Source organism: Mirounga leonina, unplaced genomic scaffold (genome assembly GCF_011800145.1).
Source record: "Mirounga leonina isolate KUSES-001 unplaced genomic scaffold, KU_Mleo_1.0 Mir_447, whole genome shotgun sequence".
NCBI lineage: Eukaryota > Metazoa > Chordata > Mammalia > Carnivora > Phocidae > Mirounga > Mirounga leonina.
In genome coordinates this window covers 5,129,980-5,153,020 of record NW_023270757.1, presented here as the reverse complement: position 1 = coordinate 5,153,020, position 23,041 = coordinate 5,129,980, and the positions used below count along the sequence as shown (strand labels likewise).

At 40.3% G+C, this 23,041-nt stretch overlaps 1 protein-coding gene across 1 annotated transcript in view; it reads left to right on the top strand.

Annotated features, from left to right (window-relative positions):
* Positions 1–638: 638 nt before the first annotated feature.
* The window catches only part of SNAPC3 (small nuclear RNA activating complex polypeptide 3), a 43,332-nt gene continuing 20,929 nt past the window's right edge, over positions 639–23,041 (top strand). The window contains exons 1-3 of the mRNA XM_034987961.1: positions 639–994; positions 1,715–1,792; positions 17,258–17,342. Coding sequence (XP_034843852.1) covers positions 678–994; positions 1,715–1,792; positions 17,258–17,342 — 480 coding nt within the window. The 5' untranslated portion in view covers positions 639–677. The remainder of the gene's footprint in view (positions 995–1,714; positions 1,793–17,257; positions 17,343–23,041) is intronic.

The following is a 23,041-nucleotide window of genomic DNA, read 5'->3' as shown; positions in this document are numbered from 1 at the left end:
TTACAGTTAACTCCTTCCTCAATAGGTACCATGGGCATGATAATCCCTGCCTGGGAAGGTTATGATTTTTAAAAACATACATTAGGATTAATAATTACAGTATCTGATACATAGTTGACGCTCAATAAACACTACTGTGAATGTGTACAGCAATGCATATGTGTATACACAAGAACATGGGGGCTGTTGGGGAGATTTTTTCGTATCGGTGGTCTCAGCCCTCCCTGCCCATGTCTCTCAAGCTCTGGGACACAGGCAGCTGCGCAGAGCACAAACCCCGGTGCCAAGGAAAAGTCCCGCATCCCGGGCCGAGCAACGGCAATGAACGGGCTCGAAAGGCGTCCAGAAGCCGCCCTGCCGAGCAGAGAGCGATGCCACGTAACCGCGGGGGAACCGGAACGCAACAACACAGGTTAGGTTACCCGGGACTGAGCGCCAACCAACCGCTCGCCGCCTTGCAGCGAGCGGAGAACAATGCGCTCAGCCCTGCGCGCGGAAGCTCGCGGTGCCGCGCCCGGGGGCGTGCCCGGCCCGCGGCCTGCTGGGAAATGCAGTGTCTGAAGCTCTGCCACGCAGCCCCACTGCTCTTCGGAGCGAGCCCAGTGCAACTACAAGTCCCATCACGCTCCGCGAGGTCTTGATCGCCCGGCTTTTGCAGGGAAAGGAGTGGGGCGAACATGGCTGAAGGCAGCCGGGGCGGCCCAACGTGCCGCGGGATGGACGGCAGGCAGGACCCGGTCTCCAGCAGTGGGAGCTGCAACTTTCCAGAGTACGAGCTTCCCGAGCTAAACACGCGCGCTTTCCATGTGGGCGCTTTCGGGGAGCTGTGGCGTGGCCGGTTGCGCCGGGAAGGGGACTTGTCGCTGAAGGAGCCACAGGCAGCCGCGTTGCCTGGGAGCCAAGGGGTCGCCGACTGGGGCCAGGAGGATGCTGCGGTGGCCCGGGACCTGGGCTGCAGCCTGGAGGCAGCAACCGAACTGCGGACGGTGTGCGGGTGAGTGCGGGGCCGGGGGGTTCTTGCTGCTTCGAGCTAACCTGGGTGCAGCCTTGCTCCTGCGCTCCCCTGGGATTCATCCTTGGGAGGGCCTGTGGTTTACTCCCAGGGGTAGGAGGACCGCCCTTCCAAAGCTTTCAACCTGCTGGAGCTTTCCTGGAACCCCGGGAGAAGTCCCGTGATCGGAATGCGTAATTTCGGCGAGTTGGAGTGAAGGGACGAGAGAGCTGCATAAAAGATTAATTTTTCTCTTGGTTAATTTTTTAAGTGCTTGTTAATGTTGAAAAGCAGTCATGTGTAGCTGCCATTGACAAGACACTTTGACAATGGAGGAGCCTTAAGTAATGATGAGGCTGGAAGGAGATTTAACCAGAGGAGTGTTAAAACCTTTGATTAATTGTGGTTGTTTTCGGAGGACCTCCAAGTATGCTGTTACCGAAAATTTCCCCCAAAGTGCCTTTTATGGGGTGAAAATATTTTTTAAAGAAACTTAACTATTTCTTTCTCCGTTTAACAGTATGGGCCATCATACATCAATCGGCCATGTGTCCTTTGTAGGAAATCAGCACTGGTATCATTGTCTTGAATTCCGGCCTCCTGTGAATCCCGCCGGCTGGATTTTATCTGACTTCTTAATTGCTTAATGATGTATTTAGGACACAACCCTGACTCGCTGTGGTCAAGATGGGTGATTGCTTTTCCTTTGTATTTATGTTTTAGCCTTGATAAACTCAAGTGCCTTGAGGAGGGTGAGGATCCAGATGTCGTCCCAGAGAATACCGACCTAGTGACTTTGGGGTATGGAAGACTACTTTTATTATGTGGTACTTAATTTGAATGTTTTTCCAACATTATATTGGAAAAATACTTATTGTTATCACCCCACCTCCTAAATCCAACCATTAACATTCGGCTTAATTTGCTTTAGCTCTGTGTGTTTGAGATACCTGCTGCAAGTCTTTTTCTGTTGCTGAACCGTTCAGTGAGTTTCAGACATCGTAACTGAGACCTGAATACATCAGCATATAGTTCCCCTAGGTATCAGTCTCCTACATAATCAGAGTGGTATGATTGCACCTAGGAAAATTAGCAGTAAATACATAACCTCAGGGGCGCCTGGGTGTCTCAGTCATTAAGCGTCTGCCTTCGGCTCAGGTCATGATCCCAGGGTCCTGGGATCAAGTCCCACATCCGGCTCCCTGCTCAGCTGGGAGTCTGCTTCTCCCTCTGCCTGCTGTGTTCTTTCTCTCCTCTTTCTCTGACAAATAAATAAATAAAATCTTAAAAAAAAAAACACATACCCCCTAATGTCCAGTCTGTATTCAGATTTGTGTTTTTATTTTTGTTTATTTTTACTTATTTTTGTATTTTTAAATACATGTGTTTACAAAGGTCAATCTACTTAGATTCCAGTGCAAGCTGAATACTGATAGTGTCTTTCAAACTGTTTTCTTTTCAACTTTTAATTTTTGACAGTCATATTTTTGTGAAATAGGATACCAATGAATTACTAGGAAAATAGGATTAAAAGACAAACACAATAATAAAAGTCCTTTATTTTAAAGATTTTTATTTATTTATCTGTCAGAGAGAGAGAGCACAAGCAGGGGGAGCAGCAGAGGGAGAGGGAGAAGCAGGCTCCTCACTGAGCAAGGAGCCCGATGTGGGACTTGATACCAGGATCGTGACCTGAGCCGAAGGCAGACGGTTAACGACTGAGCCACCCAGGCGTCCCAAAAGTCCTTTATTTTAGAACAGAGGTTATTATTACTGTTATTTTTTGAAGATTAAAAAGACTTTTTTAAAGATAACTCCCCCCCCCCCCCAAACTTCCAGACTTCCAGGTCATTATGCTTTTTATTTTTTCATTTTTTGAAGTATATCATTGTCTTGATTTTTTTTTTTTTTTTGGAGAGCATTCGTGCAGGGGAGGGTGGGGTGCAAAGGGAGAGGGAGAGAGAGAATCCTAAGCAGTCTCTATGCTCAGGACGGAGAGCTGGGGGGATGGAGAGCTGGAGCTCGATCTCATGACCCTGAGATTATGACCTGAGCTGAAATCAGGAGTTGGCTGCTCAATTGACTGAACCACCCAGGTGCCCCTTGAATTTGTTTTTATTGAAGTATAGTTGACATAAAATGCTTCATTAGTTTCAGGTGTATGGCGTGGTGATCTGACAGCTCTATATGTTCAGTGCTTACCGCAAGTGTAGCTACCATCTGTCACCACACAAGGCTATTGATAATACCAGTTACATTAACACTGACTATATTCTTTATGCTGTCCCATTATCCCCATGACTTACTTATTCCACAACTGGAAACCTATACCTGTCACTCTACCCATTTTGCCTCTCTCCCCACCTCTCCTGGCAGCCGTCAGTTTGTTCTCTGTATTTATGGGGCTGTTTTCTGCTTTTTGTATGCTTGTTTGTTTTCTTTTTTAAATTCCACATATCAGTGAAATTATATAGTATTTGTCTTCCTCTGAATTATTTCACTTAGTATAATACCCTCTAGGTCCATTCATGTTCCTGCAGATGGCAAGATCTCATTCTTTTTTATGGCTGAGTAATATTCCATTACACACACCACATCTTTATCCATTCGTCTATCCATGGACACCTGAGTTGTTTCCATCTCTTGGCTGTTGTAAATAATGCCCTAGTAAACATAGGGATGCATTTATCTTTCGGAATTAGTGTTTTTGTTTTCTTTGGGCGAGTACCTAGTTGTGGAATTACTGGATCATATGGTATTTATATTTTTATATTTTTCAAGAACCTTCATACTGTTTTTCACAGTGGCTGCACCAATTTAATTTCTACCAAGAGTGCTCAAGGATTCCTTTTTCTCTACATCTTCGCCAACACTTGCTATTTGTCTTTTTGATTCTAGCCATTCTGACTAATTTGAGATATTTCTTGGTGGTTTTGATTGGCATTTCCCTGATGATTAGTGATGTTGAGCATCTTTTCATATGTCTGTTGGCCATCTGTATGTCTTCTTTGGAGAAATGTCTATTCAGGCCCTCTGGTATAGTCCCAATAGTTTATTTTGTGTGTGGTTTTTTAAAAAAGATTTTATTTTATTTATTTGTCAGAGAGAGAGAGCACAAGCAGGGAGAGCAGCAGGCAGAGGGAGAAGCAGGCTCCCTGCTGAGCAAGGAACCCGATGTGGGACTCGATCCCAGGATCATGACCTGAGCTGAAGGCAGATGCTTAACCGACTGAGCCACCCAGGCATCCCATCCCTTGCCTGAGGAGACGTTTTGAAAAATATCTCTAAGACTGATGTCTAAGAGATTATTGCCTATGTTTCCTTCTAGGCGTTTTATGTTTCAGGTTTCACATTTAGGTGTTTAATCCATTATTGAGTCTATTTTTTGTGTGTGGTGTTAAATAGTGGTTCAGTTCCATTCCTTTGCATGTAGCTGTCCAATTTTCCCAACACCAGTTGTTGAAGAGACTGGCTTTTCCCCATTGTATATTCTTGCCTCCTTCATAGAGTAATTGACTGCGTAAGTGTGGGTTTATTTTTGGGCTTTCTATTCTGTTGCATTGGTCTGTGTGTCTGGTTTTGTGCCAGTATGATATTCTTTGATTACTACAGCTTTGTAGTATATCTTGAAATCTGGGATTGTGATACCTCCAGCTTTGTTCTTTCTCAAGATTGCTGTGACTGGGGGCGCCTGGGTGGCTCAGTCAGTTAAGCGGCTGCCTTCAGCTCAAGTCATGATCCCAGGGTCCTGGGATCGAGTCCCGCATCGGGCTCCTTCCTCAGCAGGGAGCCTGCTTCTCCCTCTGCCTGCAGCTCCCCCTGCTTGCACTCTCACTCACTCTCTCGCCTATGCTCTCTCTAGCAAATAAATAAATAAAATCTAAAAAAAAAAAAAAGATTGCTGTGACTGTTCTGGGTCTTTTGTGGTTTCATACAAATTTTTATATTATTTGTTCTAGTTCTGTGAAAAATGCTGTTAGTATTTTGATAGGGATTTCCTTGAATCTGTAAGTTGTTTTGGGTAGTATGGATATTTTACCAATATTCTTCCAATCCATGAGCATGCAGTATCTGTCCATTTGTTTGTGTTGTCTTCAGTTTCTTTAACAGTGTTTATAGTTTTCAGAGTACGGGTCTTTCACCTCCTTGGTTGAGTTTATTTCTTAGTATTTTATTCTTCTGGTGCAATTGTAAATGGAATTGCTTTTTAAAAATTTTTTCTTTATGCTACTTTATTATTAGTGTCTAGAAATGCAGTCAATTTCTGTATATTAAGTTTGGGTCGTGCAACTTTATTACTTCCAATTACATTTTATTATTAAACTCAATAGTAAAATTACTATTCATATTCAAATTACTACTTCATATTGCTGTGAATGTTTCTACATGTTTACTCTCATGGTCTGTACTGATTGAATAACACATAGCTCTCAGATCAGTGTTGGTCTGCCAGTCACACTTTGAGAAACACTGTGCTCTGATAGTATAGAGAAAATGTGTAATGGTGACATTTATAATTTCCAGTTTGTAGCCCGCTTACTTCACACCACCTCATCTTTTTAAATCCTTGATCCTACCTTTTCTGTTGTTCCCTTTGAAAATTTAGGCGTTTCAATTCCACCTTGGTTTCTTCTATAATAGCTGCCAAATCTGTTTTCCTTATCCCCACTGCTAATGTTTACTTAGTGATACTTGGAGCACCATGAACACTTCCCATCTCTCCTAGGTCCGGTTTTTTCCTCTTCTGATTTATTCATCTGTGCTACCACCTGAGCATGCTCATTTGCTGAGAAATTCCCCATGGCTCTTCCTCTCCTCTGTGACAGATTTCAGATTCCTTACGTAGACATATGAAGCGCTCCACCTACAGTCCAAATCTGCCTTTCCGGATTTATTTTCAGCCACTTTCTCTTTCAGATGGCTCAGGAGGCCCCTCTCCCATCTAAAACGCCATTATTTGAGGCCATAAGATTCCTTTCCACATTACTACAACCTATCTCCTCCCTTAGGAAATATATTCACTTATAATGTCCAGAACTCAAATTGTAATATTTCTAAAGTTTTTGAAGGCTCATTCAGAGTCGAGACCCCTTCATCTTTGTATTGACCTTAAGCCTATTGTGCTGTTTTGTTTCCCTTGGTGCTCTTTAACTACATTGATTGATGGGTTGGATATTTCTAAAATGCACATCTGGTTGTGTCTGTCTTAAAACCTTTCACTGGGGGCGCCTGGGTGGCTCAGATGGTTAAGCGGCTGCCTTTGGCTCAGGTCGTGATCCCAGGGTCCTGGGATCGAGTCCCACATCGGGCTCCCTGCTCCTTGGGAGCCTGTTTCTCCCTCTGCTTCTCTCTCTCTCTCTCTCTCTCTCTGTCTCTCGTGAATAAATAAATAAAATCTTTAAAAAAAAAAACCTTTCACTGGCTCTTACACAAGTCTTGAGTTACTTGGTGGCTCACAGGGGCCTCTATAGAATGGATCTTGCAGATCTTTTCAGCTCTGTGTCTGCAATGCTTCAACCACACTACAGTTTTCAGTTCCTGGAATGTGCGCTCACTCCAGGTCTTTGCCTAGAACTCTCATGCCTCCTTATACTTCTGGGTCTTGCTGAGTTCTACTCATCCTTCAAGGACTGAAGGACTGTGGACTCCCATTTAGGCCCCTTTTATGCTCATGTAGCACCCTGTACTTCCCTTTTGAAATATTCATCATGCTTATGATATACTTGTTTAATTTTCTGTCTTCCTAGCTAGACTTAAAAGTTCCATGAGCTATGTCTGTCGTACACACTGTTGTAGCCCCAGTTCCTGGAACTTTGGCAAATAATAGGAAGTCAGTAGATATTTGTAGAGTGAGTAGAATAAGTGAAACTTTCATAAACTTGAAAGAGTAGTTTTTAGCAATTGGCTGAAAAAAGATTGATTATTATTATTTTTTAAGATTTCCTTATTTATTTTTGAGGGGAGGGGCAGGAGGAGAGGGAGAATCTTTTTAAAATTTTTTTGTTATGTTGATCACCATACATTACATCATTAGTTTTTTTTTTTAAGATTTTATTTATTCATGAGAGAGAGAGAGAGAGAGAGGCAGAGGGAGAAGCAGGCTCCCAAGGAGCAGGGAGCCCGATGCGGGACTCGATCCCAGGATGCTGGGATCTTGACCTGAGCCGAAGGCAGACGCTTAACCAACTGAGCCACCCAGGCGCCCCACATCATTAGTTTTTGATGTAGTGTTCCATGATTCATTGTTTGTTTGTGCATAACACCCAGAACTCCATGCAGAATGTGCCCTCCTTAATACCCATCACCAGGCTAACCCATCCTCCCACCCCCCTCCCCTCTAGAACCCTCAGTTTGTTTTTCAGAGTCCATCGTTGGGAGAGAGAATCTTAAGCAGACTCCCCGCTGAGCGCGTGGAGCCTGTCGTGGGGCTCGATCCCAGGACCCTGAGATCATGACCTGAGCCAAAACCAAGAGTTGGACACTTAACCAACTGCGCCACCTAGGTGCCTCGAGATTGATAATTATAAACAAAGAAACTTTTGCTGTAGTTAATAAAATACCAATTGGCTTATAATGACTTTTTTGGGTGCTTATAATGATTTTATTAAGCCATGTTGAATAGTAATTTTCAGGTCACTTTACACATTGTTTCACCTGGCTGTTTTCTATTACTAGATCAACTGAATCTCCTTGGTTGTCTTCTAGTCCCTTCCAAATGTGGAAGGAGGTTTATATATGATCTAATGTAAAAGGAGTCAGTACGGCATTATACTGCGGGGATTATTTAGATGTACTTTGAAACTATTACATTTTAAACATGACTAACATTAATCTTAAGAGTACTGCAGGTAAATTAGACTTGTGCCAAATGCTAAAATCTGTATCTCTATGCTTTCTCTAAACCTTCCTTTCTTCTCTCCACCAATAACTTAAAACTAAAAACAAAATCTTAATACATGACCCCTTTATTATGACATAAAATGAATACACTTCTAGCACTTTTCCCCCTTGTCTAATAAAGGAGCTGCTGGGCTCATTTTGTGCCTGTAAAGTGAACAAAAAGCACTTGAAAGAGGTTGATTCTCTTCTGACACATGCTGCTGTCTTTGGTCCATACCAAGCTTGTCATCAGCATTTCTGAAATGTTTTAATTGCTTGCAGATGGTAATTCCTAGGAAGAGGAGCAATAATTGCTACTGCATGGGTACTACTGAAACTTCTCTGTCATCCCAAAAGCTTCAGCAACATTAGTTTGTTTATTTGTTTGTTTGTTTTTTTAAGATTTTATTTATTTATTTGAGAGAGAGCGGGAGGAAGGTGGGGAAGGAGAAGCAGACTCCCTGCTCAAGGAGCCGACGTGGGGCTCGATCCCAGGACTCTGGGATCATGACGTGAGCCGAAGGCAGACGCCCAATGACTGAGCCACCCAGGCGCCCCAGCAACATTAGTTTTAGTACAATAGCAATTCCATTTAGTCTGCCCATTCCTCTCACTTCACTGGCAAACAAAGCACTGCTCAGTGCACCATTTAAAGGGTATAAAAGGGAAACCTCAAGAGTCCTGCAAGAAAAAGAGAACCACAGAAGTGAAGGACTCAACCGTCCCTACCATCAAAACAAAAACACTCTAGTTTACCTGGGCTTTGTTAGAATGACAGAAAAGAGTACCATTAAAGTAGGAATCTTATAAACCCTCTTCCACCACAAATATCACAAAATGCGTAAGTAGAAATAAAATTTATAGGGAATTTATTGCAGAAAATCAGGAAACAGCTATTTATACAAATCAACTGAGGAAATCGCTCTCCTTCTCCCAGGAAATAACTAGGAAACAAGAGAACTAAGCCTGCATTCCAAACAAAATTGAATATACTAAAACAAGCATTTGAGGATAGAAAAACACTTTGGATCTGAAATTTTGAAACTAAGAACAGGAATGATGAGAAAAAGGAAGAAGGAAAAAAAGAGAGTGACGAACTCAGAAAATGGAAGAAAAAGACAAAAATTTCTCAAGTGAGTTATGAGATAACTAAAGCAGAATAGATGCCAATGAAAATTTAATAAGAGGCAATGAAAGGGCACCTGGGGGGCTCAGTCGATTAAGCGTCTGCCTTCGGCTCAGGTCATGATCCCAGGGTCCTGGGATCGAGTCCTGCATCGGGCTCCCTGCTCAGCTGGGAGCCTGCTTCTCCCTCTGCCTGCCGCTCCCCCTGCCTGTGCTCTCTCCCTCTCTGACAAATAAATAAAATCTTTTTTAAAAAAAGAAAAAAAGGCAGTGAAAGACATGTATACAGTTAGGAGAATGCAAGTGATGTAAAGAAAGAAATTGAGAGAAAGTGGTGGGAATGGAAAACAAGATAAAAATACATTTATGAGTCCTTAGAGAAGGAAAACAAAGCAATTGAACAAAATTAATAGTTAATATAATCTAAAAAAAAATTCCAGATTGGAAAAAAATCTGAATCTACAAATTAAAAGGGCTCACTGGGAATCTGGGAAAATTAACCCAAAATTATCAATTTTGAGACATATCCTAATAAAACTGTTAGATTTCAGAGATAAAGATAGATCAAGAGATAAATATCAAGGCAGTAAGGCAAAAAGAACACCTAATGTACAAAAGTGAAAGAATTAGAATGGCATTAACTTGCAAAAGTAACCTACAAAGAAGGCAACAATGGAGCAGGATTTTTTCACAAAAAGCTCAGTGAAAGCAAGGATTTTATATCCAGTTGAAATGTCTTTCAATATTGAGGCTATAGAAAAAGAATTTTAATATATAGGATCTTGGGTAATATGTACCCACCAGCTATTTCTGAATAATTTACTAGAGAATGAGTTTCATCCAACCAAATGATGACTGGGAAATTTTCACCAAAGGACTAGTAGAGTAAGGATGAGGGTGGAATGCTACTGTACAAATGTTGTATATTGTAACAAATTAGAATGTTGTAGCTGAAAAAATGGGATGAGAAAAGAGGAAGAAGATAATGTGTAGGCAATAAGTAGATCTTAATACTGACAAAAAACTTGAAAACTTAGTGATATATTAAATAAGAAAATGGGTAATGAAGGGTGTTAAGAATCTATAAGTACAAAGGTAACCACTGGAACAAAAATACACATAACAGACCCTCCTCAATTTCTAAAAACAGACATGCAAAAAATACGCATTTCATAATGAACAAAACAGCTAATCTAACAAAATACATAAATGAGAAAATGTGATAGAATTGAGACCAAAGGCATCAGTCCTATACAACCTGTTAAAAGGGGTTTAGATTTGGGTCACAAAATAAAAACCTTGCGTAGACACTAGACATATGTAAAGTAAAGTGATTCAGAGGAAAATAAAGGATTGGACAAAAGTATACCAGATAAATGGGAAGAAAAATTGAGCAGCTGTAGCCGTCCTGATATGAGACAGATTTCAAGCCCCAAAACATTAAATGTTACAAAGGTCACTTTTTTTTTTTAAGATTATATTTATTTATTTGACAGCAAGAGAGCACAAGCAGGGGAGCAGCAGAGACAGAAGGAGAGGGAGCCTGATGTGGGGCTCGATCCCAGGACCCTGGGATCATGACCTGAGGCAGACGCTTAACCGACTGAGCCATCCAGGCACCCCTATTTTTAATTTTTTTTAAAAAGATTTATTTAATTTAGAGAGAGAGACAGCATGAGTAGGAGGGACAGGGAGAGAGAGGGAAAGAATCAAGCAGACTCCATGTTGAGTGCGGAGCCTGTTGCAGAGCTTGAACCCAGAACCCTGAGATCATGACCTGAGCTGAAACCAAGAGTAGGACGCTTAACTCACTGAGCCACCCACGTGCCCCCAAAGGTCACATTTTAATGGTAAAAGCCACAAACCCCAATTGAGATAGAATACTTAGAGAAATATATATATTTACATATGTATGTATGTATACACACACATACCAAATAACAGTGATCAACTTTATAAAACAAAACTAAAGGAGATGCAAGATGCATAGCTAGGAACTCACTAACAGTAGGACACTTTAATAACAATGGTAAAAAAAATAAGAGATAAAAGTTCTAAACAACATAATCAACAGGCTATGTCTTACGGAGATCTATATACTTAAAATTTATAACCTGACATTAGAGAATACATGGCACACCCACAAAAATTGATTGTATATTAGATCACAAAGAAAACATCAGTAACACCCATAAAGTAGAAAATACTATGAACAACACTCTGTGATCACAGCATAATAAAACTAGAGTTTAGTAAAAAAACAAAAACCAGGCCATACTAGGGGCACCTGGGTGGCTTGGTCAGTTGAGTGTACGACTCTTGGTTTCTGCTCAGGGTTGTGAGATCAGGCTCCATGTTGGGCCTTGCTAATGGCTGGGAGCCTGCTTGAGATTATCTCCCTCTCCTTCTGTCCCTCCCCCCCCAGCCCGGCTTGCTTCCAAACACCCATTCTCTCTCTTTCTCAAATAAATATGTAAATAAATCTTTAAAAAAAAAAATCAGACTGTTCTACCTGGGAATTTTAAAACTCATTAAATACAGGGATACCTTGGAGATCTTGGGTAGTTCCAGACCACAGCAATAAAGCAAATATTGCAATAAAGCGAGTCAGATGAATTTTTTGGTTCCTCAGTGCCTATAAAAGTTATGTTTTTTATTTTTACTTGTTTTCAAGATTTTATTTATTTATTTGAGAGAGAGAGCACAAGCAGTGGGGAGGGGCAGAGGGAGAGGGAGAAGCAGATTCCCCCCTGAGCAGGGAGCCCGATGGGCTCAGTTGATCCCAGGGCTCTGGGATCATGACCTGAGCCAAAGGCAGATGCTTAACCTTAAGCTACTGAGCCATCCTGGAGCCCTAAAAGTTCTGTTTATACTATAGTCTATTAAGTGTACAGTAGTTTAATGTCTAGAAAAGTATATACCTCAGGTGAGCACTTTATTGGTAAAAAATGCTAAAATTTGAGCTTTCAGTAGTTGTAATCTCTGATGACAGATATCCATAACAAATATTATAATAAAGAAAAACTTTGAAATATTGGAGAGATAAGAGTAGATAAAGAAGAAAAACTACCTCTGTCAATGATGTGATAGCATACCTGAAAAATTCCGAAGAAATCAATGCTAAAACAAAGAAACAAGAAAAACCAGAATTTAGTGTAAGAGCAGGATACAGAATTGATACATTTTTAAAAAAATAGCCTTCATATATACAAACTAAACAATTAGAGGATATATTGGTAGGGAAAACTCCCATTGATAATAGTCAAAAAGAAGATTAAATACTTAGGAATAAATTCAACAAGAAATATGTAAAACCTAGGTAAGGAAAATTTTAAAACAATCTGGGAAGACTTGGAAAAAGACTTGAAAATAGTGAAAGATGTCCTCTCTTCTTGGATAGGAATCTTAAAAATTATTATGCTGTCAGCTCTTTATTTTTGTAAGATTTATTTATTTATTTTAGAGAGGGAGAGCAGGGGGAGAGGGAGAGAAGCAGACTGCCTGCTGTGTGGAGTCTGACACTGCGCTCGATCTCACAATTCTGAAATCATGACCTGAGCCGTAATCCAAAGTCAGAATCTCACAATCCTGAGATTGTGACCTGAGCCGAAATCTAAAGTCAGGCACTTAAAATGACTGAGTCACCCAGGCACCCCTATGTCAGTTCTAAGTTAATTTATAAATTAAGAGCAATCACAGTAAAAATGCCAGATCTATTGGTTATTTTAGGAAGTTAGACAAGTTGTGATAAAGTTCATAGGGACTATATCTGGGAAAAACCCCTGGGGGGGGAGGCTGAAGAAGATTGTGAGGTGTACTAATTTTACCAGATATTAAAATATACCACAAAGTCTTTGTAATTAAAACAGTGGCTACTAGCTCATGAAGAGACAATAGACCAGTGGAGTAGAAGAGAAAGCCCAGTTAGATTCTAATACTTGTGGAAATTTAGTATGACGCTATTTACACAAGAATAAACTCCAAAGGGATTAGGGATTGAAATGTAGAGAATAAAACATACACATTTTGTTATAGTGAAAGGCTTTCTAACTATGATTTAAATCCAGAGGTAATAAAGATTTGATAAAATTGACTACATAAAACACACCATAAACAAAAGATAGCTGTCAAACTTGGAAAAAATATGTACCACAAAAAACCAATAACCCTCATATAGAAGACCTTAAAAGTTGAGGGACAAAGACCAAAAACACAGTGGAAAAATGTGAAAAAGATAAACCAAGAGTTCACACACAAAAAAGATATAAAAATGACTCACAGACATGAAAAAATATATTCATAATTTGAGAAATGCAAATTGAAATGACACTAAGATACCTTTTCTCACTTATCAGACCAGCACAAATTTAAAAATATGTATTCTTTTGATGAGGCCGTGAAGAAACGGGCATTTCTGTACATTGCTGATGGAAATGCAGATTGGTACAAGCCTTCTCTAGGGCGATTTGGTAATGTCTGAGACAAAATACATAGGTGCTTACCTTTTCATCCAGTCAGTCCCACTTCTAGCAGTCTATACTAAAGATACACCTCCAGCAGTATGAAATTTACAGGGTTATTCATTGCAGCATTGTTTGTAATTGCAAAATATTTGAATTGCCCTAAATATACATGCATAGGAGAGTGTTGAACAAACTAAACTGTAGGACATCCACACAGTTGAGTGTTGGGCAGCTATACTGAAGGATGAGCAAGGATGAACCAATAGGGTGATTTCTAGGAGATACCGTTACAGGAAAAAAGCAAAGCCCAAAAGCATATGCTACCTTCCATGTGGAAAGTAGGTTTGCAAGTTATCAGTTTGTTGGCTCTCATCTATAAATTGGCTTTTTTTGCCTGCTCTGTAAAAATAGGCCTTGGCCCTTTAAATAAATATTTATCCTTTGTCAGCTGGCACAGTGTAATGCTTTGTCAGTAAAGATGGAGAGGGAAGGGTTGCCAGAGGGAAGGGTTTTGCTTCCTGGTCCAGTGGGCAGTGTGTCCGGGGCCTGGAGTACCAGGCAGCCTGTAGCACCCACTGCCCAGCAGCTTCCCTACCACTCCTCTCCCCTTGATGCTTCTCTTGTACAGCTTTTCCTGGTACCCTAGATTTCCACAGTTCCACTGGTGGAGAACCATAGCCACTTTCTCTGCCATTCAGTGAGTCACAGCCATGGCCTTCCAGCAAAGTGCAGATCTCAGTCCTGGGGGGGAAGAGGAAGACTTGTTGGGTACGCTTTCTCCGCCCAAATGGTAGGGTACTCCTTATATCTGCTATTCCTATATTCTAGAGTTCTCTTGTTATGTGCTAATCTCTCATTACTCTAATCCTCTGTTAATCTTTGCATTAAGCTTTCTCTGTTCTAATTACTGTGTAGGTCTCAGAATGATAGAAAAATTTAGGAAAATCCACAAGATATTTGCTTATTTGAACAAAAATGGAAAGGATAAACAAGAACTCTAGAGATTGGTTGCCTGCAAGGAGTGGGTGGGAACGGGATAGGAGGTAAGGAGGGAGTATGAACAAGTTAGTAGGGGTGAAGAGGGAATGACCTTCTTTGAGTGTGTTTATATATATATTTATAACTCTGATTCTTAGAACCATAGTGATGTTTCACCTGTCTTTTACACATCCCAAAAGCAATCAAAACCAACCAGGATATGGGTGGGAGAACCCAGAATAGAGTATAAAAACTAACACATGAGGGATGCCTGGGTGGCTCAGTTGCTTAAATGTCAGCCTTCCGCTCAGGTCATGATCCCGGAGTCCCGGGATCGAGCCCCGCATCCGGCTCCCTGCTCGGTGGGGTGTCTGCTTCCTCTGCCCCTCACCTTGCTTGTGTTCTCTCTCTCTCTCTCTCTCTCTCTCTCTCACTATTTCTGTCTCTCAAATAAATAAATAAAATCTAAAATGAATAAAATTTTTAAAAAACCACTAACACATGAGCCTGTGTCACAACATAACAACGCTGGAGAGAATGGGGAAGAAAGGACTAACCTAAGTCCTACAAAAACGTATCTTGATTCAGTGTTACAAGACTAAAAACAAAGAGCGCTGTTCATGTTTTAGTGTTTCTCATAGGGTTACAGATCAGCAATGCTGAAACTATGTGTTTTCTAGACTCAAACAAATAATTAATAGATAATGGGAGCGGGGTTTCTCACTTGTGAAGAAAAAAGTTACAAGGAAAGGTTAAAAGCTAAAATGAGTGATTTTTAGTTTGGGATTAGAAGTAGCAGTATAAACTAATGGTTTTAAGTACATAACAGAAAAATACAGAAGTGCAGATGTTCGTACATGCGTGGAATAATACACAGAGGTATGTTTTCTGCCTTTCCCTCCCGAGAGGTCTAGAAGAAGCGCTGACTGCAGTAACAGTAATGCCTAGCACTTAGCTAATGGCCTCTGAACACCTGTCTCGAGCGCCTGGGTGGCTCAGTCAGTTAAGCATCTGCCTTCAGCTCAGGTCATGATCCCAGGGTCCTGGGATCGAGTCCCGCATCGGGCTCCCTGCTCAGCGGGGAACCTGCTTCTCCCCCTGCTCGTACTTTCTCTCTCTCTCTCAAATAAATAAAATCTTTTTTTTTTTTTAAGATTTTATTTATTTATTTCACAGAGAGAGAAACAGCAAGAGAGGGAACACAAGCAGGGGGAGTTGGGAGAGGGAGAAGCAGGCCCCCTGCCGAGCAGAGAGCCCGATGCGGGGCTTGATCCCAGGACCCTGGGATCATGACCCGAGCCGAAGGCAGACGCCTAATGACTGAGCCAACCAGGCGCCCCTCAAATAAATAAAATCCTTAAAAAAAGTCTCATTGAGGCTCTTAGTACTTGATTTCCGGACTGAGACAAGGAAGTGCAAGGTGAGCCTGGAGCTTACGGTGCTAGAAAGTAAGGAGATGCTCAAAAAAAGGATGAGGGTTGGGCGCCTGGGTGGCTCAGTTGGTTAAGCGACTGCCTTCGGCTCAGGTCATGATCCTGGAGTCCTGGGATCGAGTCCCGCATCGGGCTCCCTGCTCAGCGGGGAGTCTGCTTCTCCCTCTGCCCCTCCCCCCTCTCATGCTCTCTCTATCTCATTCTCTCTCTCAAATAAATAAATAAAATCTTTAAAAAAAAAAAAGGGTTTGTTGAAAGACAGGAGCCAACTCAAAGGAGTGCCTAACAGCCACAGGTAGAACAGTTTGATCAATAGAATAATGATAGTATTAGATTTTAACCTACAGAATGAAATAAATACGAGTTCATATTAATATAAATGATCAAATAAATGGGAGGAGAGAGATAGGTCTTCCTCATAATACCAGTGAATAAATGTAGAAGGAGGGAAATAGGGAATCGCCCTTAGGCATATTCCACAGTAATAAATGTTGCAGACAAAATCTTTTGAATGCTAAAAACCCTGGGTGAAAGTGAGGAGAAACAAGATTTGCATGGTTTCAAAGTATCTTCCCCTAAATACTTAGCGAGTACAAAGGAAAAGAAAAGAAAGTATCTTTCTAGCGTAGGAATCTGGCAGACAGGAACTTAACCAAAGTAAACATCACCAGTGACAAGACATGTTAATATCAACATCATGAACCTCTTGGTATGACACCGTGGGGACATCATTCTTGTGGTATTCATGCCAAAAATGCGCAGCATTACTCCAGTCTTAAGCAACCAGCAGTCAGTGCAAATTCAAGGACGTTCTACAAAATAACAAAGTAGAGCTCTTCAGAAGTGTCAAAGTGATGAAAGACGAGGAAAACTGCCATACTGCAGACAAATGGAGGGAATGCAGTGTAGTGTCCTACAGAGGATCCTGGGGCAGAAGAAAAGGCATTACATTTAAAAACTTGTAAAATTCAAAAAAGACTTAGAGTTACTAATACTATATTAATGTTAATTTTCTGATCTTGATAATTATGATCATGTAAGGTGTTAATATAGGGAAAACCGGGTGAGAGATATAAGGGGACTCTACTATTTTTACAGCTTCTTTTAGCTATAAGTCTAAAATTAGTTCAAAATTCGTTCAAGGGGTGCCTGGGTGGCTCAGTCAGTTAAGTGTCCGACTTGATGTCAGTTCAAGTCATGATCTCAGAGATTGCTGGGCATGGAGCCTGCTTGGGATTCTCTCTTCTTCTCCCTCTGCCCCTGCCTCTCTCTCAAAAAAAAAAAAAAAAAAAAAAAAAAAATTAGTTCAAATAAAAGTTAAGTATTAAAGATATCTTGGAAGACCCAGTAAAGGTGTTGAAGTTTGATGTTTCTTGTTCTTCTAACAGGGTTAGAAAGAAACTTCTGGAACAGCGGGAAGAAACCATAACAATAGATCGGGTTTGCAGACAAGAAACATTTGCTTATGAGATGGTAAGAGTCTCATCTTTCTTTTTTTTTCCCCATGAAACAGTGAAACACTCTGTCATTGGGTGTTAGTGATGACTGTAGGGTGGCTTTATATTGGATATGCTTAGCTGAAAACAAACTTAGAGAAACCTCATTGGGACTGGGAACTGGTAGGAGAAAAAGACCCACAGAACTCAGGTGATCGGGGGGCACCTGGGTGGCTCAGTCGGTTAAACGTCTGCCTTCGGCTCAGGTCCTGATCCGCCATCGGGCTCCCTGCTCACTTGGGAGCCTACTTCTCTCCTCGCTCCTGTGCTCTCTCTCACTGTGTCTGCCTCTGTCTCAAATAAATAAATAAAAATCTTGAAGAAAAAATTCAAGTGATGGCACATTTGACTCTTTCAGATCTCTGCCTTTATTCTTGCATTTGTTTGTTTGTTTGTTTGACAGAGAAAGAGCACAAGCAGGGGGAGCAGCAGAGGGAGAGGGAGAAGTAAACTCCTTCCTGAGCAGGGAACCTGATGCGGGGCTCAATCCCAGGACCCTGGGATCATGACTCGAGCTTAACTGACTGAGCCACCCAAGCACCCCTTTATTTCTGCTTTTAGTTTGGTTTTGCTCTCTATATTAGGCTAAATTCATGCCTTTTCATCTCCCTATTGCTGGTACTTTTTTTCTGCTCCTGATTGTAGTTTAATCACATTCTTAATCCACCATCTCTTATGTAAACCCTCAGAAAAATTTAAGTTGATAAATAATGAGGAATTAAGTGTTAGACATGATGGGTTCATTCAGTACATATTCTTGAAGACCTACTGTGTGTCAGATGCTGTGTTGGTCACTTGGTAGTACATAAAGGCATCTGTTTTCTCTCCCACTTATTTTTTATTGTGGTAAAATTCACATAACATAAAATTTACTATTTTAACCATTGTTAAATGTTCAGTTTAAGTGGCCAGTTTAAGTGGCATTAAGTACATTGACTGTGTTATGTACCCATCAGTATTTCCAGAACTTTTTCATCATCTCAAACAGAAATTCTGTACTGAGTAAATAACTCCCCATTTTCCTTTCCCTCAGCCCCTGGTAACCTTTATTCTACTTTCTGTCTCTATGAATTTGCCTGTTCTAGATACCTCATGTAAGTGGAATCATGCAATATTTGTTCTTTTGTGTTCAGCTTATTTTACTTAGTATAATGTTTTAAAGATTTTATCTGTGACTGAATAATATTTCCTTGTATGGATATACCACATTTTGTTTATCTGTTCATCTTCTGATGGCCATTTGGCTTATTTCCATTTTTTGGCTATTATAAATAATGCTGCTATGAACACCAGTATACAGGTATCTGTTTGAGTCCATTTTCAGTTCTTTTCAGTATATACCCGGGAGTGTAATTGCTCAGGCATATGCTAATCTAGGTTTAACATCTTGAGGAACCATCAGACTTTTCCACAGCAGCTGGGTCATTTGACAGTCCCATTAGCAATGCACAAAGGTTCCAGTTTCTCCACATCCTCTTCAACATTTGTTATTGTTTGAGAATAGCCATCCTAGTGGGCATAAAATGGTATCGCATTATGATTTCAATTTGCATTTTCCAGATGGTAAGTGATGTTGAGCATCTTTTCATGTGCCTTTTGGCCATTTGAATGTCATCTTTGGAGAAATGTCTATTCAAGTCCTTTACTAGTTTTTTAATTGGGTTGTCCCTTTGTTGAGTTGTAAGAGTTCTTTGTATATTCTGGATACTAGACCCTTACCATATGTGTGATTTTAAAATGTTTTCTCCCATCTACAGGTCATCTTTTCACTCCCTTGATAGTGTCCTCTGATGTACAAAAGTTTTAAAATTTGATTAAGTTCACTTTATCTTTTTGTTGTTGATATCTGTGCTTTTGGTGTTGTACTTAAACTATCTTCAAATCCATTGTAGTAATGAAGCTTTCCCCCATGTTTTCGTCTAAGAGTTTATAGTTTTAGCTCTTAGTTCAAGTCTTTGATCCATTTTGAGTTAATTTTTATATATAAGGAAAAGGTATAACTTCATTCATTTGTATGTGGATATCCAGTTTTCCCAGCACCATTTGTTGAAGAATGGTGTGTTGAATGGTCTTGACACCTTCGTTAAAAGTCAGTTGACCATACAAGATTTATTTCTGAGTTCTCCATTCTATTCCATGAGTCTGTATGTCTGTCTTACCTTCAGCCTAATCCTGTTTTGATTATTATAGCTTTGTGGTCGTTTTTGAAATTGGGAAATGTGAGTCTTCCAATTTTAATCTTTTTCAGGATTGTTTTGGCTGTTTATGGTTCCTCAGAATTCCCTTGGGATTTTAGGAGGGTGGTTTTATTTCTGGGTCAAAAAAAAAAAAACCCATAGTGATTTTGATAGGGATTGAATTGACTCTGTATATGATTTGGGGTAGTGTTGTCATTTGAACATCTTCTAATCCATGAACAAGCCTTGTCTTTAAATTTATTTAAGTTGTCATTAATTTTGTTCAGTAACATTTTGTAGTTTTTAAGTGTAAAAGCCTTTGATTTCTTTCTCTTTTTTTTAAGATTTTTTTATTCTCTTAAAGTAATTTCTACACCCAACATGGGGCTTGAACTCACAACCCTGAGATCAAGAGTCACATGCTCTACCGACTGAGCCAGGCAGGCATCCCATGTCTTTTCATTTCTGTTAGATTTATTCCTAAGTATTTTATTCCTTTTGATGATACTTTAAATGGAATTATTTTCTTGATATCCTTTTTAAGTTGTACACTGCTGCTATATAGAAATATAACCAGTTTTTGTGTGTTGATTTCGTAGGCCGCAACTTTGGTAAATTTATTAGCTCTAATAGGTTTTTTGTGTGGATTCTTTAGGATTTTATACATAGAAGATCATGCCTGTCATCTGCAAACAAGTAACTTTATCTCTTTCTAATTTGGTTGCTCATTCATTCTTTTTCCTTTCTTCCTTTTTTAATCTCATTATTCTGGCTAGAATTTCTAGTACTGTGTTGAGCAGAAGTGGCAACAGTACACATCCTTATTGTTTTTCACCACTGAGTATGATTTTAGCTGTGGATTTTTTATATATGTCCTTCATCATGTTGAAGAAGTGCCCTTCTGTTCCGAGTTTATTCAGTGCCTTTGTTGTGAAAAGGCATTGGATTTCCTCATATCTTTTCTGCATTTCAGTGAAATAATGGTGTGGGTTTTTTCCATCCTCTGTTAGTGTGGTGTATTACATTGATTGATTTGCGTGTGTTGAACTACTCTTGCATCCTGAGGATAAACCCCGCTTGGCTGTGGTATATCATCCTTTTTATATGCTGCTGAATTTGGTTTGCTAGTATTTTGGTTTTAAAGATTATTTATTTATTTGAGATCGAGCAAGAGAGAGTGAGAGCATGGGGGGAGGAGCAGAGGGAGAGGGAGAAGCAGGTTCTCCCCTGAGCAGGGAGCCCCAATGTGGGGCTTGATCCCAGGACTCTTGAGATCATGACCTGAGCTGAAGGCAGATGCTTCACCGACTGAGCCACCCACGTGACCCGGTTTGCTAGTATTTTGTTAGGGAGTTTTGCATTTATATTCATAAATGATACTGGCCTGTAGTTTTCTTGTGGTGTCTTTGTCTGGCTTTGCTATCAGAGTATGTTGATCTCATAGAATGAGTTAAGAAGTAGTATTCCCTCTGGGGGCATCTGCATGGTTGGGCAATGCCTTCCAGTCAGGTCATGATCCCGGGGTCCTGGGATCGAGCCCTACATCGGGCTCCCTGGTCAGCAGGGAGTCTGCTTCCCCCCCGCACCCCAAATAAATAAAATCTTAAAAAACGTATTCCCTCAGGATGCCCAGCTGGCTCAGTTAGTTGGTAGAGCATGTGACTCTTGACTTCACTTTGGGCATAGAGCATACTTTAAAAAAAAAAAAAAGTATTCTCTCTTCAAACTTCTTGGAAGATGTTGGGGGAGGATTGATATAATTCTTTAGTGTAGTTCACCAGTGAACTACACTAGTCCTGGGTCGGTTGGTCGGTATGTATGTATGTATGTATGTATGTATGTATGTATGTATTTATTTATGTGACAGAGACACAGCGAGAGAGGGAACACAAGCAGGGGGGAGTGGGAGAGGGAGAAGCAGGCTTCCCGCCAAGCAGGGAGCCCCATGTGGGACTTGATCCCATGACCCTGGGATCAGACCTGAGCAGAAGGCAGATGCTTAACGACTGAGCCACTCAGGCGCCCCTTGGATTCGTTTTGATTGTTACCGTCCTTCTGCTAGTTTTGGGTTTAGTTTGCTCTTCTTTTTCCAGTTCCTTAGTGTATACAGTAAGGTTATTTACTTGAATTGTTCTTTTTTTAATGCAGATGTCTACAGCTGTTAAGTTTCCCTCTTTGTACTGCTTTTGCTGCGTCCTAGAAGTTTCTATGTTCTGTTTTCGTTTTCATTTGTCTCAAGGTATTTTCTAATTTCCCTTGTGATTTCTTTTTTGACCCATTGGTCATTTAAGAGTGTGTTATTTAATATCCACTGAATTTTTAGTTTTGTTCCTATTACGATTTCTAGTTTTATTCAATTATAAACAGAAAATATACTTTAATTGATTTAGTACTTTCAAATTCATTAAGACTTGGTGGTCTAGGGCGCCTGGGTGGCTCAGTTGGTTAAGCGACTGCCTTCGGCTCAGGTCATGATCCTGGAGTCCCAGGATCGAGTCCCGCATCGGGCTCCCTGCTCAGCAGGGAGTCTGCTTCTCCCTCTGACCCTCACCCCTCTCATGCTCTCTCTCAAATAAATAAATTTAAAAAAAAATCTTTATTAAAAAAAAAAAGACTTGGTGGTCTATCTCAGAGAATTGTTCATGTGCACTTGAGAAGAATGTATTGTTGGATGGAGTGTTCTGTATCTGTCAGTGAGATCTCATTGGTTTGTAGTGTTATTTCCTTATTAATTTTCTGTGTGGTTATTCTACTCATTATTGGAAGTGGGGTATTGAAGTTTCCACCTATTATCATAGAACAATGTATTTCTCCCTTCAGTTCTGTCAGTTTTGCTTCATATATTTTGGCATTCTGTTGTTAGCTACGTATGTATATAATTATTGTATCTTTTTGGATTGCATATTTTATCAATATACAATGCCCTCCTTTGTCTCCTGTAACCTTTTTTTACTTAAAGTCCGTTTTATCTGACAATAATATAGCTTTCATTTGGTTACTATTTGTGTGGAATACCTTTTTCCATTTTTTTACTTCCAACCTCTTTGTGTCTTCACGTCTAAAGTGAGTCTCTTACAGAGAGTGTATAGATGATGAAATATTTTTAATCCATTCTGCCAATCTTTGCCTTTTTAATGGAAAAGTCTAGCCCACCTGTATTAAAGTAATTACTTTATTTCTGCCATTTAGGCATCTGTATGCCATACCTATCTTTTGTTCCTTGGTTCCTCTGTTATTGTCCTTTTTGGTATTTAGTTGAATTTTTAGGGTGTATTTTGTTTTCCTTCTTTCCATATGTATGTGTTTTACTTGTTTTTGTAGTGGTTACCTTGTGGATTACAATTACCATCTTAAAACTATAACAACCTAATCTTAATAATACCAACTTTGTTTCAGTAGTGCCTTCAAGGACAGATACTCTGCTTTTATACATCTCTGTCCCTCTCCCTTGATGTTGTTATTGTCTCATCATCTCTTTGTGTGTCTGTTAACATAAATT